Source organism: Eschrichtius robustus, chromosome 10, assembly GCF_028021215.1.
Source record: "Eschrichtius robustus isolate mEscRob2 chromosome 10, mEscRob2.pri, whole genome shotgun sequence".
In the NCBI taxonomy this organism is placed as follows: domain Eukaryota; kingdom Metazoa; phylum Chordata; class Mammalia; order Artiodactyla; family Eschrichtiidae; genus Eschrichtius; species Eschrichtius robustus.
Window position 1 is genome coordinate 47,540,490 of NC_090833.1, and position 15,966 is coordinate 47,556,455.

At 38.6% G+C, this 15,966-nt stretch overlaps 1 protein-coding gene across 1 annotated transcript in view; it reads right to left on the minus strand.

Moving 5' to 3' along the window:
* Positions 1 to 15,966, minus strand: part of GDA (guanine deaminase) — a 123,194-nt gene that overhangs the window by 45,995 nt on the left and 61,233 nt on the right. The window contains exons 4-8 of the mRNA XM_068552823.1: positions 8,992 to 9,079; positions 7,133 to 7,238; positions 5,651 to 5,678; positions 4,402 to 4,509; positions 609 to 716 (exon numbers count right to left, since the gene is read on the minus strand). Coding sequence (XP_068408924.1) covers positions 609 to 716; positions 4,402 to 4,509; positions 5,651 to 5,678; positions 7,133 to 7,238; positions 8,992 to 9,079 — 438 coding nt within the window. The remainder of the gene's footprint in view (positions 1 to 608; positions 717 to 4,401; positions 4,510 to 5,650; positions 5,679 to 7,132; positions 7,239 to 8,991; positions 9,080 to 15,966) is intronic.

Sequence of the window (15,966 nt, forward strand, 5' to 3'; positions counted from 1 at the left end):
AATAAAAAGTAAAAAGTCCTCTGCTTTCTCCCTCAGGATCACTTTTAACATTCAATGTGTGTCTTCCAGACAGTGTTTGCTAAGTGAGCATGCACCCGCACGTATACACACATATCAAACAATACTGTATACACACTCTTCCTTGTAAGTCTGTATACCTCATTCTTTGTGAATGTTGGAGAAAATTCTAATTATGTGTGTTCTATAATTTAAACAATTTCCCACTGATAGCCATTTTTTAACTTTCATATGTAATTAACATCCCTATTCATAGTCCTTACAGAATGGATCTTCAAAAATACATTTTCTAACTCAAAGGAATGCACATTTACATTCTAATGGATACTGACAAAATGTCCTTGGACCACATGACATTCCCACCTCAAAGAAGCTTTTAGATTTATTTACCAATAAATTTAATGATTTATTCATTAGGGATGAAACTTCAGGCCCATTTTTAATTCTACGCACACATGCATATGCACACTCTGTACTTTAGTTTGGGAAATGCACGTGTATTATAGAAGTCTGAAGGTTACTACTGAGATTTTAAAATTTAGATAAATATGCCCTACTTCATATAGATTATATCATGATGTACAACTTACCTTATTTGTCAGAAGATTGTTTTTATCATACACATCTGTGTAGTTTTTATAACCAGGGTATAAGTTTTTCACAGCTTTAACTTCATCACGATTTTCACTTATATGGCTCTAAAAGAAAAGAAATATTTTCAATTTTTTAATGTAAAATACCATGAGAAATTATACTTCCTACCCCCAAATGATATGGATGGTTTCTACTTGCCTATGTAAAAAAAATGAAGATTCTTGTGTATTTTATTTGAAACAATTCTTATAAGATATATATGACAAAGAAACTATGAAAATGTAATTATATGAACATGTAATATCCTAACCCTAACCCATGTAATGTTTTTCTGACAAAGTCTTTTCAAATTCCAAACTATAGCAAGAATAAGTAAAAATAAAAAGTACTCCTTGAAGAGAGTCAAGAGCCTAGCTATTCATGGTCACCTGCTTCTTCTGGTGTTGGCCATTTAAGAAGAGTTCATTGGCCATCAAAAGGACAGAGCATGGTTCCCTCATAGAAAGCTGAAATTTGAATTAAAAAGCTGAATTTTAGCCCAAGTTCTGACCCTAGTTATGTGTCTTAGGGTTGAGTCCATTGTTTTCTTTGGGCCTCCATTTTCTCATCTCTCAAATAAAAGGGTTGGGCTAGATGAGAGATTTTCCAAATTCTTCTAGCTTTAGATGTGTTATTCTTATTTAAAAAATCATAGAAATTCAATATGTAAACAGCATAAACAAGTTGCTATGCAGGATGAAGCAGGGTTAGGACTCTGGGACCCTGTCCCCATTCTATCCCCTTTGTCAGCTTCCAGGATGAGTTCTTCTGCAGGAAACAGTTTGAAAATAACAGAGCTAGGCAGTCCTGCAGTCGTCAAGAAAGAGCCTATAAGAATCCACATGCAAGCAAAACAAGTGAGTCCTGGCTCCCACACTCTCCTTTCTCCAGGGCACCACAAACCTGAGACAGCATAAAGTGTTTTGGAGACACAACATAAGTCTCCATAAGACACAACATAACACCATCCCAACCCCTCACCTAAAACAAAAATCATTTCTGACCAACTGGTGATGACCATATACTATGGGAAATAACCCATGAGCAAGTTACCACTTCCAAGAACAGCAATGCCATTTCCCTTTCTCCTTGAGGTAGAGTATGCATAATCAAATAAATAAAAGAAAAAAACAGCAATGGACTAAAAACAGAATGTTCCACCTGCAGAATGAGTTCTATCCTTGGCCTTGAGGAACTCCAGACCACTGAAGAAATGGGCATGGGCGTCAGAAGAGAAGATTTGTGTCATTTTGATAGATTTGAGTATACGCACTTATACACATATATACACCCCCAGTAAGTATATACTTGATTTTGTTGTGTGTTTCTGGGTTTCAGGACACACGAACCCAAAATATGCCACCTTGGAATACTGAATATTTTATGCCGAAGGAGTTTGAGAAAATGGCAGAAGCAGGAAGGTCACTCTGATCTTGCCCCCACCCTTTTCCCCTGAAACAGGTCATAAAACTCGTAAATGAGAGGCGCCCGCCCTATACATAGAGGAAAGGAGCATCCTTATCTCTGAAGACAAAGGGAACCAAGAAGAAACAGGCCTTGCTAAGTTTCCCCCAGTTTACTATACTTACCTTGTACTCCTTAACTTATGTTCCTCCAGGACTGTACACTTGTCACCACACCTAACATAAAAATACTCAGGTCTGTTTCTTTGTGTCTTTGTTTCCTTATAAAGGCTCCTGTGCCATGTAAACCTTATATAAATTTGTATGCTTTTCTCCTGTTTAGCTTTGTCAGTTTAGTTTTCAGGCCCAGCCAGGGACCCTAAATAGGTCAAGGATAACTTTTTCCTCCCCTACAATAGTGTGGGATTGAATATCACAGCCCATCAAAAAAAAAAAAAGGAAGCAACCTAAATGTCCATCGACAGATGAATGGATAAAGAAGATGTGGCACATATATACAATGGAATATTACTCAGCCATAAAAAGAAATGAAATGGAGGTATTTGTAATGAGGTGGATGGAGTTAGAGTCTGTCATACAGAGTGAAGTAAGTCAGAAAGAGAAAAACAAATACAGTATGCTAACACATATATACGGAATCTAAGGGGAAAAAAAAAGGCCATGAAGAACCTAGTGGCAAGACGGGAATAAAGACACAGACCTACTAGAGAATGGACTTGAGGATATGGGGAGGGGGTGGGGTGAGATGTGACAGGGTAAGAGAGTGTCATGGACATATATACACTACCAAATGTAAAATAGATAACTAGTGGGAAGCAGCCGCATAGCACAGGGAGATCAGTTCGGTGCTTTGTGACCACCTAGAGGGGTGGGATGGGGAGGGTGGGAGGGAGGGAGATGCAAGAGGGAAGAGATATGGGGATATATGTATATGTATAACTGATTCACTTTGTTATAAAGCAGAAGCTAACACACCATTGTAAGGCAATTATACTTCAATAAAGATGTTTAAAAAAAAAAAAAGGGGGGGGGGAATGAAAATAGTTAATGAGTCCTAACAAGATAAATCTTAAAAAAAAACGCTTCCACCCTACAAAATGATATAGGATCCATGTGTTGCCTTTCCCCGACACGCCCTTTGTTTTAAGATAGCTCTTAAGAGGGAGGATTTTAGTGCAGTATGTAATGAAGTTTGGATGCGGGGAGGGGAGCTCCCAATTTTAACCCAGCTGGAAGATTTAGAAAGTGTTTTATTCCTAAATTGCAACCGCTTAATGACAAAGTAAGATATACTGTTTTGTTCCTGATTTTAAATTAAGAAACTTGGAACAAAAGGGCTTTTAAATCCATTTTGGTAAGGTGGAAATTAGGTTCTTTTTGTTCTTCAAATAATAGATGGTTCCTCCAAAAAGGAAGGACTAGAACACTGAGAAAGTATCAAATAAAAGAGAGCAGGAAAGAAATGCATTAAATGTATCCTACAGAGAACAGGTAACCAGTTTGCCATTGGTCTTGCTTGGTTACTTAAGATGTTCTCATCTCTCGGAGCCAGATCAGAGAAGACTGAAGGCAAAAGGAACTTCAGGTTCCTTAACTTTTTTTAACTAAAAAATTAAAGAACTAGATTTAGGTGATATCTGTAAGGGACCTTATGTCCTATGATGCTGTCTCTTGAGATCTTATGGGGCTAAAGGCAGGCCGCCCCCAAGATGTGCCACTGTGGCATGTAGATTATTTTGAGTTAAAAACTAATCAAGGCCCAAAAGACTCAGGAAGAACCTCTGAACTCCCTCCTTACCACCTAAAAGAATTTAAGATAGGAGGCCTGTCTGAGAAAGGAGCTATTACCACAGATAACTGTAGTAAGGTATTAGGCAGGTAGACAAGAGGAACCTAGCAAAGCCCATTTGATCAAACTTGTCTGTGTCCCATTGTCTTTGAATGAATGGTTCAGAAAACTTTTGTTTACCAAATATTAACACTTTTTATCTTCCAGTGAATTACTTTATTTCCCCTTGAAACCTCAGACCCCTGCTTCCTTCTACTTAGTCCAGAATATATACATACCTCACCTTGCCTTGCTGTCTTTGGAATTCTTCATACTTATGTGGATTTCCTGTGCGCACATAATAAATTTGATTTTCTCCTGTTAATCTGCTTTATGTCATGTTAATTGCCAACCAAAAGAACTAAAAGAGAAAAGGGGAAACCCACCTCCTCCATAATCTCAGTAAAAGAATTGGAGATTACGAGATTACTGCCAGAATTTAGGGTACAGAGAAGTCTTGCAGGTCTAGACAGAGGCAAATAGGAGAAAAATGCCCACCTGAATGTGCAAATCACGGGTCTTCGCGATGTTTCCAAGTTCACCCAACAAAGTCTCAGAGCAGGAAAGGGAAAAACGTGGTGTCACTATGGGCTGCACTCTAGAATACTGGAAATAATCAAAAACACTCGGTCAGGAAATGCATATCATACCACAAAATGATTTTATGTCTTCATCTCTAAGGATAGTCCTTCATTCCTAGAGAGTGGGTGGAAGTGCTGGGTTTCATGGAAATGGCTCATGGATGAGAACAAGGAAGGGTATATTCTGTAGCACCAAGTTCAATGGAAGAAGATCCCATCTCAAATGCAAGGCACATGAAGGCTCAGACCAGGCCTAGACTGGGTGGCTTTTATGAAGAGAATTAGGAGGCAGAGGAGACGTTTTAAAGGAGAGTGCTGGGAAGACTAAGAATGAAGTGGTGGCTTGTTCCCCTTTCTACATCTTGGGGTGGTATGCTGGCCATGGCCTCCCTGAGGACTGTTAATTAGTTGCAGGAATGGCTCTGATGTCACCTTGGTGGCTGAGCAGTCGAGAAGGACTCATAGAAGAGTGGCGAGGATAAGGATCCACAAAGCTGCACCTGGGTCTCCCAAGATTAGACTGAAAGAAATACTGAGGTTTCCTATGGCTTCCAATCAGACCTTAAAAAAATGGTGAGGGAAGAGTCTGGTTTGCAAATCTAAGAGACTGCACAGTACAGCCATAGACCAGCCTGCTGGGGGTGGGACAGAAGACAGCGCTGTCTTCACAGGATCACCAACACTGGGGCACTGTGGAACGGGGTGCCTGGCTGAGTGCCTGCAGGCCACACGACATGCCACGCATCTATGGACCAAGGCAGTCTGGCTGGGGCATCAGGGCTGGACACCACCTGTGTTTCAGAGGGGTACAAGAGGCCAGAGCCAATGGTGATGTAGCCAACAAACCATGCCACAACATCCAGTTGCCACCAATCTGTCTACATCCATGAAGCCCTCTCCCACCTCCCCACTGGCCTGTCCTATGAAATTAGAAGGTCCCAGAGGAGAGGGAGGGAAAACCACTGAGAAAGTAAAAAACGCCTGACCTTCCCTGAGCTAAGTTGATGCATCCACCATGAAAACAATTTAAGGCTTTAGGAAAATACTTCTGCATGCATGGAATAAGCCAAACGTACACAGGCTAACCTCTACCAAACAGCTTAATAACAAATCCTACAACTAACAGGAAGGGAATTAAAAAACGAGCTGGGAACAAGTTTACTTACATTCCTTTGGAGCATTTCTGACACAAATCTGAAATAAAGCAACAAACGGGAAGTTAGAAATTTTAGGCATTTTTCAAATTAATTTTTTAAAAGCATGAAAACATGACCCTTACATGTCCTAATTTCCATGTAAACATTTCTAATGCTGCACATGTTGCACCACCACTAATTAAGGATTAACAAGTAGTAATTACCCTGCTTTCTCATTTGCAGCCAGAGCGATGGAGTGCAAAATCACAGGGAAATGCAATTTTATCATCTAACATCAGCCGGGCTGTTCACAAGTATTCCCACAGCACTCAAGCCATTTTACTAGCTTAAGCTCTGTTTGCGGGAATACTGCAGTATGTTATGTTCCATGGATATCAGAGTCATGGAGTCCTATGTATCCGGAGGTGTTTAGAAGCCATGGGGCTCTCTACTCCCAGTTTCCCTAAAGTGGAAGCTGCTTGCTCACAAAATCACAATAGCATCATTTATTTTCAAAGGCTGAGTCCTACTGGGCATGGATGTTGGAGTAAAGCAGAAGGAATACGCCAGACATGGTTGTGAAATGGGTAGTGACAGGGATGGTGATCTTACCAATTATATCTGCAGCGATGGTGGTATCTGTAGGGCCTATGAAATGACTGTTTCTGCCCTGGCTGGAAATATTTATGAGCTATAGCTTCCTGCTTTCTGGTAATCCTTTGTTTAAGAATAAAATGTGAATCAGGGTTCACTATTTCCACAAACACAGATTCATAGAAAAGTTGAGCACATGGCCAAATGCTAAAGGGAAAGTGTGTGCTTCCTTCTCTCTATGGGAACATAGCAGCACCTAAGCCACCCTTTTCAGAGGACACACTAAGGTGAAGGAGGCCTGGGGAATGGAGAAAAGCTGGACTTCTCAAACTTGCATCAGGATATGTTTGGTCTTAGGCAAGATTTAAACCTAAAGAATTTTCTTCTATATCTCTTGGATGTTGAGTGTCATACAACACAATTCCTTGTCAAATCCTCAAGGCACCATGGAAAAGCCATTAAAGAAATATAGAAAAAGTACCTATGGTATCACTAGCATATCCCCATGTAAAATAAAAAGAACATAACAAAAGCACATGATCTCAAGCAATAGGATGACCCACAACCAAAAGTAATTTGATGAGCAGGCCACAGACACTTTGTGCCAGGTTAACCTACAGGAGAAGCCCCAGTCTATAACGAAGGACAGGGAGTGGGTAAATCATTTACTTTTTAAAAAATCCTTCATTTTATAAAGGGATTTGCCCTAGGACTCCTATAACAAGTTCCCAGAGGCTTTAAAATATGATTTGATATACAAAAATAGTACTGACATGCAACATTTTCCTTAGGATCAGATCAATTTCATGAAGTTAGGCAAACCCAGGCAGTGATATATGTGCACATTCTGCCTGGGTTAAAGAGGTTTCTTTTTCCCATCTCCAACTCCATCCATAAGACAAATCAAGACAAACATACCTCTCTGTTTCCTTGATTGATTCCTCAGTGGTTTCCTTGTATTCTGGAACAGTGTCATTCAAATCCATACAGACTTTGCCCACAAATGCCCGCTGCCCGAATTTATCTGTGAGACACACAAAAAGAATCTAAAGTCATGTTTCTTTCCCAAACTGTACCTTTCCTAAGCCTCTTTAAAACATCTTAAATTAAAATCGTTATAAAAACATAAGTGAGAATGTAAAAGATCATCACACCATTTAAGAACAATAATAACAAGACCCCGATCAATTCTGTAAGTAGTAAAGGTTCTCCCATTAGCACCTTACTCCTCTGATTACTCCCAGAATGAAGGATATTATTTGCTAAACCCAGATGTGCCCAGTGTCCTCTGCTATGTGCAGGGTTATGAGGACTATACCCAATAATGTATGTAAAGTGCCTGGCACATAGGGCTTAGAAAAGATACTGTCGCTATTCTTAAGTGTAGCAGTGCCAACATCATTATCTGTGGGGGATTTTACTTACTCCTACCAGCAGTTCTCAGCACTGAAGAACCTCATGCTTATCAGAGGTGCTAGAGGAATTCTATTTCAGCTAGAAAGTTGATGCTACATGAGGCAATGTTCATTTTTTCAACAATGTCTCCACCTCTGTCTTGAGTCTTTCAGAAGTCTTTCTATTGCTCTCTTTCCCCTGTAATTCACTGTAATACATGGCCATTAGATTACTCTTCCTTAAAACACCAACTTCATCACATACCTCATCTCGCTGAAAACTTTTTGGAGTCTGATGCATATTTGAATCTCTCCAGAGACTGAACCATCCCCTCTGCCCAACCTCTCCCATCCCACCATGCCATGAATCCTTCCCTTTAGTTCAGCTACTCTGTTCCCTGCCTCCTGTATATCCACTATGAATGTTCCTGTCCCCATACCCATACCCCCATGTCATCTTTCCTATCTGAAAGGCATTTTCCTCTCTCCTCATTTTATCTTCCCTTCAAAGCCCAATTTAAAGATCCCTCCAATGAAATCTTCCCAGGTGATCCAATTCTGGGTTCATTCTGTCTCCTCCAAAATTTGCAATATTTACTTTCAGTGTCACCCTTGAGGTCTTTGGTATAAACTACCTTGGCCAGCAAGCAGGAGTGTCAGCACATCAGTCAACAGTATTTACTGAGCACCTGCTATGTGCTAGGCACTGTACTGGGTACAAGTTTTGGAATCATCAGTGTAAATCCAGTCTCAGCTCTGCTTACTAGCTGTGTGACTTGGGCATGTTACATAACCTCTCTGAGCATCAGTTTCTCCATCTGTAACACAAGGATCTGAATAACTGCTCCAGAAGGCTGTTTGCAACTGAGCTGAACTAATCAACATAGAGTTCTTTGCACAATACCAGGCATCTAGTAAAAGCACTACAGCTATTACTAAAGTCATTAATCAGTGCATGTACCTATTAATCAGCTAATCCTGTCTGGTTCCTCAAGGGCAGAGACTATTTTCCGTTTTACTGTGTTCCCAGCATCTAGCATAGTGCCCTGAGTCTAGCCAACAGCTAAGATCTATCTGCTGATAGATAAACTGTTGCTATTGCTAGAATTAGTAAACCTGCTCCAAAAAGCCCTAAATTAATACATAAAATTCAGACCCATTCACATCATTCTGCAGCCAAAAACTAAAAGTAAATAATCAAATTACTTAAACAACAGAAAAAGTTCAAGGGCCACAGTGATACACAAATACCTAATTACTTGCAAGAAGTGCAGTGCTTAAATTCTAGCAATTAAAAGGCAGGACTGCTCACAAGTATAAGTCACTGCCAGCATGGTCTGGACATGCTTCACGTGCCCGTAAATCATCCTTTCATCTCCTCACCTGTAATTTCCGCAAGGAGCAGCGATGAGTCAGTGTGAATTGTTGCAAAGTAACAAGCTGTGGTTGTTCCATTCTTTAGTGTTCTCCTCTAAAAATAAATCACAAAAACCATGAATCGCCTGTGCCCAGAAAAGTCACATGGTATATACAGATGAAAATGGAATTTTAGTTTTCAATTTTAAGATGTTTTTATTTAAAGGCATGCCATCTCAATATGAAATGTAGTTAAGGCAAATGGTAAAAGTATTTATATTTTAAAAGTGTTAGCTAGAGGAGAAGTTGATGCTTTCCATTTCCTAGATTCACACAGTTCTGTGTTGCAGGATTTATAAAATGTGATACTAATTAATTCCTTATTTTTTTAGGACTGTTTAAGAATATGCAAACTTTATTGCATCTGGGAGTGAATAAATGAGATTTTTCTAGCGATTACAGGATACAGTTACTCAGCCAGATTTTTAATTCATCCTAGCAGATTGATAACATGTATCCATCTCTCTTCCTCAGCAAATCTCTACTAAAATACCAGTAAAGGAGTATAACATTTATTAAACCATAAGCGGAGAGGAGACGTGAGCAGAGGAAATATTTCAACATCTTCTCGGAAGAAAAAACAAGTATAAGAACCTGGAGGCAACTTGGAAAGAGAGAGGAGCATGTGGTTGTTAACAGGAAATTGGCTGAAAGTCTGTATACAGATAATTAAACCTTGGCAGGACTCTTTTCCCTGCTGAAATCAGCCAACCACCCCTAACCTGCTCCTTGCAGGAAAGATTTACGCTTTGTAGAAATTTGGGTAGTATTTAGAGGGTACAAGCCCAAAAGGACAAGGTGAGGCATAGGCTGAAAAGAAGAGGTTTAAGTGGACATCTGGCTGACCTCTGGGACCCTTGGTCATCTTCCCCAAAATGCCACATGTACTGTTTCCACCAGTCCTGGCAGAACTGAAGGACTTCTTCCTAGAGAAGATGAATGGCTCTAGAAGGAAGATGTCCTCACAATGACTTCTGGGACCCACAATTTAAAGGGCTGTTTCCTACCTTCACTGTTCATCATATAATGAAGTTTACCAGTCAACAAATGCTACCCCACCCAGATCCTCCAATCAGCATCTTGGAGCATCACACTTAAATATGAATGTACATTTAAGGTTCAACGGACACTGAAGGAAAGCTACTATAAAAAAGGGGAGAGGGGAAGGAAGAAAGAATATGGATAAAATATTGGAGGAAACAGGCAATCTGTAGGTCAGAAGGAAGCTTGATTTAAAAAAAACCAACAACACTATGATTAACAATCTCAAAGAAATAAAAGAAGATATTGTATCCACAAAAAAAAGAACAGAATGCTGTGGAAATCAGAGAATAAGAGCTCTCCAAAAGTAAAAATGTTAAAAATGAAATATGGGAGTCAACAGAAGGTTAAATTAGAAGAGAACTTCTCAGAGAAGAAAGATGAAAGTCAAGGATGAAAAGATAAGAAAATTATGCTCAATCTAAGAGATCTAACATTTAGAATAAAAGTTCTAAAAAAAACAAATTTTTTTTAAAGGAAATGGAGGTGGTGAAATTGTCTGAGAAATAATACTAGTCTCTCCAAACTGAAAATCCTCATAGAATGCTCAGTTCAGTGCATGAAAAACAGAAGCCAAGTAAGGCATATAATTGTGAGATATTAAGTCTACAAGTAAAGTGAAGATTCTGAAAGGTTCCAGAGAAAGAAAACCAGTCATAGACAAATGGCAGGAATCACAATGGCACTGGTGTTATCACCAGTGATGCTGAAAGCAGAACAATGGCTTTAAAATTCTGGAGGAAAGGTTTTTTTTAATTTTTAAAAAATTTATTTTATTGAAGTATAGTTGATTTAAGGAGGGAAGTTATTTTAAAGTAGAATTTTATACCCTGGTAAATTATCAGTCAAGTGTGAAAACAGAATAGAGATATGATTAGATACACAAAATCTTGAATGTTTTTCTCCTTTAAGAGCTTAGGAAGCTCCTAGAAGATGTGTTTCTAAAAAATGTGAGAGCAAAGAAAAAGAACTTCTTAATTAAGTCCAGAAAATGGGAATTAAACACAGAGGAGAAGCAAAGGGAATGCCCAGATTATAGCAGTGCCAGAGACAATCCCAACCAGAGTGGAACAAAGGAATAGAAGGCAGTGGGAAGATTTTGAGAAAGAAATCGGAACTGATATTGCCTGACTTGTCTGAGCACTTGGAGAAGTACTGATTGACCTGAGAGGGGTCTGTCTTAAGCAGAAGCTTTTTCTTCTTCTTCTTTTTAAAATTTTAAGACATTTTTTAAGAGCAGTTTTAGGTTCACAGCAAAATTGAGAGGACGGTACACAAACTTCCCATATGCCCCCAGCCCCCACACATAGCAGAAACTTTTTAAAGTGCAGAGGAAAAACTGCACTGGAGTTCTTGCTTCTTGCATATTATGACCTGTGTGACCTTGAGAAAGTTGCTTTATATCCTCAACATCAGTTTCCTCATTTGTGAAATAAGAGGACTCTTGTCTAGAATGGGGTTGGATTAGAAACGTAAATGTCTGCAGTAGGAAAATAATTTGGACTTAAAGTAATAGGGAAGAACATGCCGTATCCTAGCAGCCTCTATTCAGCTTCAGCCAACTGTTAAAAAAACAACAACAAAAAAGAGAGACCAGTGATGTCAGTTAGTAATGAAGGGCAAGAGAATCAGGAAAACTGGATTTTTATGTCAGTCTTCTCAAATTTTAAGACACTTTGCACATGAAAAAAAGTATTTCTGGCTGCAGGTAAAGGATGTTTATATAGCCTGTCACCTATAGAAAAGGATGTACTAGCTTGCTACCAGGATCACACACCCAAGAGAAAAGTTAAAACCATGACAGAGGCATCAAATTCAATCTCCAGCAACCAGAAAAGTGCCTGGATCCTCGTGTGTGCCTAGTAAATATTGTTGAATGAACACATGAGGAATCAGACTTACTAAAGCAACCAGAGGCATAAAATGATCTAAAATAAGCATTGTTACGTGCATAGAATAGGACATAGTCTCCTTGACAGAGGAACAGGCTACTGTAACAGTGAGAGTGAATTAATAACTTGCAAAGTTGGGCCACTGGCATTCTCTAAGAATGTAGCGCAAAAGTATACACAGAAGTTTCACTATTTTTCTAAGAAGAGTTGCTGAAAAAAAGAACAGATTGGAGGGAAGAATATACTAAGAGCAAGGGAAATGGGGTTGGGGGGTGGCAGAGAAAATGATTGAGCGTGCATGCACAAGAAAGAGAGAGAGAGAAGGAAATTCATTTCCCAGAACAGAAGTAATACTATATTAAAGAAAATGGACTGAAAAAAACAAAAACAAAAACAAAAACAGATCTCTAAGTGAAATTACAGAACCTCAAGAATGAAGAAAATCCTGAAGGCCAGCAAATTAGCTAGAAGGGAATGAGAATCAGATTGACATCAGCACATTGGATGCTGGTGGGAAAATCATTTTAAAGAGAATTCTCTCTATAGCTGAAGTGCATCATTCAAGAGTCAGAAAAAAGTAAAACCATTTTTGGTAGTTCAAGGATTTGGATTGTTTGTCACCCACCTTATTGGAAAAGATTATCATCGTCTCAGAAAATAAATCCAAAATAAAGACAGAGGATCCAAATTTAAAACACTGTAGACATCCACCAGAGGGCAGAAGAACAGCAGGAGCAAGAAGAACTACAATCCTGCAGCCTGTGGAACAAAAACCACATTCACAGAAAGATAGACAAGATGAAAAGGCAGAGGGCTACGTACCAGATGAAGGAATAAGATAAAACCCCAGAAAAACAACTAAATGAAGTGGAGATAGGCAACCTTCCAGAAAAAGAATTCAGAATAATGATAGTGAAGATGATCCAGGGCCTTGGAAAAAGAATGGCGGCAAAGATCGAGAAGATGCAAGAAATGTTTAACAAAGACCTAGAAGATTTAAAGAACAAACAAACAGAGATGAACAATACAATAACTGAAGTGAAAACTACACTAGAAGGAATCAATAGCAGAATAACTGAGGCAGAAGAACGGATAAGTGACCTGGAAGACAGAATGGTGGAATTCACTGCTGCAGAACAGAATAAAGAAAAAAGAATGAAAAGAAATGAAGACAGCCTAAGAGACCTCTGGAACAACATTAAATGCAACACCATTCGCATTATAGTGGTCCCAGAAGGAGAAGAGAGAGAGAAAGGACCCGAGAAAATATTTGAAGAGATTATAGTCGAAAACTTCCCTAACGTGGGAAAGGAAATAGCCACCCAAGTCCAGGACGCACAGAGAGTCCCATACAGGATAAACCCAAGGAGAAACACGCCAAGACACATAGTAATCAAACTGGCAAAAATTAAAGGCAAAGAAAAATTATTGAAAGCAGCAAGGGAAAAACGACAAATAACATACAAGGGAACTCCCATAAGGTTAACAGCTGATTTCTCACCAGAAACTCTACAAGCCAGAAGTGAGTGGTATGATATACTTAAAGTGATGAAAGGGAAGAACCTACAATCAAGATTACTCTACCCAGCAAGGATCTCATTCAGATTCGATGGAGAAATCAAAAGCTTTACAGACAAGCAAAAGCTAAGAGAACTCAGCACCACCAAACCAGCTCTACAACAAATGCTAAAGGAACTTTTCTAAGTGGGAAACACAAGAGAAGAAAGGGACCTACAAAAACAAACCCAAAACAATTAAGAAAATGGTCATAGGAACATACGTATCGATAATTACCTTAAACGTGAATGGATTAAATGCTCCAACCAAAAGACACAGGCTTGCTGAATGGATACAAAAACAAGACCCATCTATATGCTGTCTACAAGAGACCCACTTTAGACCTAGGGACACATACAGACTGAAAGTGAGGGGATGGAAAAAGATATTCCATGCAAATGGAAATCAAAAGAAAGCTGGAGTAGCTATACTCATATCAGATAAAATAGACTTTAAAATAAAGAATGTTACAAGAGACAAGGAAGGACACTACATAATGATCAAGGGATCAATCCAAGAAGATATAACAATTATAAATATTTATGTACCCAACATAGGAGCACCTCAATACATAAGGCAACTGCTAACAGCTATAAAAGGATATCGACAGTAACACAATAATAGTGGGGGACTTTAACACCTCACTTACCCCAATGGACAGATCATCCAAAATGAAAATAAATAAGGAAACAGAAGCTTTAAATGACACAATAGACCAGATAGATTTAATTGATATTTATAGGACATTCCATCCAAAAACAGCAGATTACACTTTCTTCGCAAATGCGCATGGAACATTCTCCAGGATAGATCACATCTTGGGTCACAAATCAAGCCTCAGTAAATTTAAGAAAATTGAAATCATATCAAGCATCTTTTCTGACCACAATGCTATGAGATTAGAAATGAATTACAGGGAAAAAGAAGTAAAAAACACAAACATATGGAGGCTAAACAATACGTTAATAAATAATGAAGAGATCACTGAAGAAATCAAAGAGGAAATCAAAAAATACCTAGAGACAAATGACAATGAAAACACGACGATCCAAAACCTATGCGATGCAGCAAAAGCAGTTCTAAGAGGGACGTTTATAGCTATACAAGGCTACCTCAAGAAACAAGAAAAATCTCAAATAAACAATCTAACCTTACACCTGAAGGAACTAGAGAAAGAAGAACAAGCAAAACCCAAAGTTAGCAGAAGGAAAGAAATCATAAAGATCAGAGCGGAAATAAATAGAAACAAAGAAAACAATAGCAAAGATCAATAAAACTAAAAGCTGGTTCTTTGAGAAGATAAACAAAATTGATGAACCATTAGCCAGACTCATCAAGAAAAAGAGGGAGAGGATTCAAATCAATAAAATTAGAAATGAAAAAGGAGAAGTTACAACAGGCACCGCAGAAATACAAAGCATCCTAAGAGACTACTACAAGCAACTCTATGCCAATAAAATGGACAACCTGGAAGAAATGGACAAATTCTTAGAAAGGTATAACCTTCAAAGACTGAACCAGGAAGAAACAGAAATTATGAACAGACCAATCACAAGTAATGAAATTGAAACTGTGATTAAAAATCTTCCAACAAACGAAAGTCCAGGACCAGATGGCTTCACAGGTGAATTCTATGAAACATTTAGAGAAGACCTAACACCCATCCTTCTCAAACTCTTCCAAAAAATTGCAGAGGAAGGAACACTCCCAAACCCATTCTATGAGGCCACCATAACCCTGATACCAAAACCAGACAGATACTACAAAAATGAAAATTACAGACCAATGTCACTGATGAATATAGATGCAAAAATCCTCAACAAAATACTAGCGAACAGAATCCAACAACACATTAAAAAGATCATACACCATGATCAAGTGGGATTTATCCCACGGATGCAAGGATTCTTCAATATACACAAATCAGTCAATGCGATACACCATATTAACAAATTGAAGCAAAGAAACCATATGATCATCTCAGTAGATGCAGAAAAAGCTTTCGACAAAATTCAACACCCATTTATGATAAAAACTCTCCAGAAAGTGGGCACAGAGGGAACCTACCTCAACATAGTAAAGGCCATATAGGACAAATCCACAGCAAACATCATTCTCAATAGTGAAAAACTGAAAGCATTTCCTCTAAGATCAGGAACGAGACAAGGATGTCCACTCTCACCACTATTATTCAACATAGTTTTGGAAGTCCTAGCCACGGCAATCAGAGAAGAAAAAGAAATAAAAGGAATACAAATTGGAAAAGAAGAAGTAAAACTGTCACTCTTTGCAGATGACATGATACTATACATGGAGAAACCTAAGATGCCACCAGAAAACTACTAGAGCTAATCAATGAATTTGGTAAAGTTGCAGGATACAAAATTAATGCACAGAAATCTCTTGCATTCCTATACACTAATGATGAAAATCTGAAAGAGAAATTAAGGAA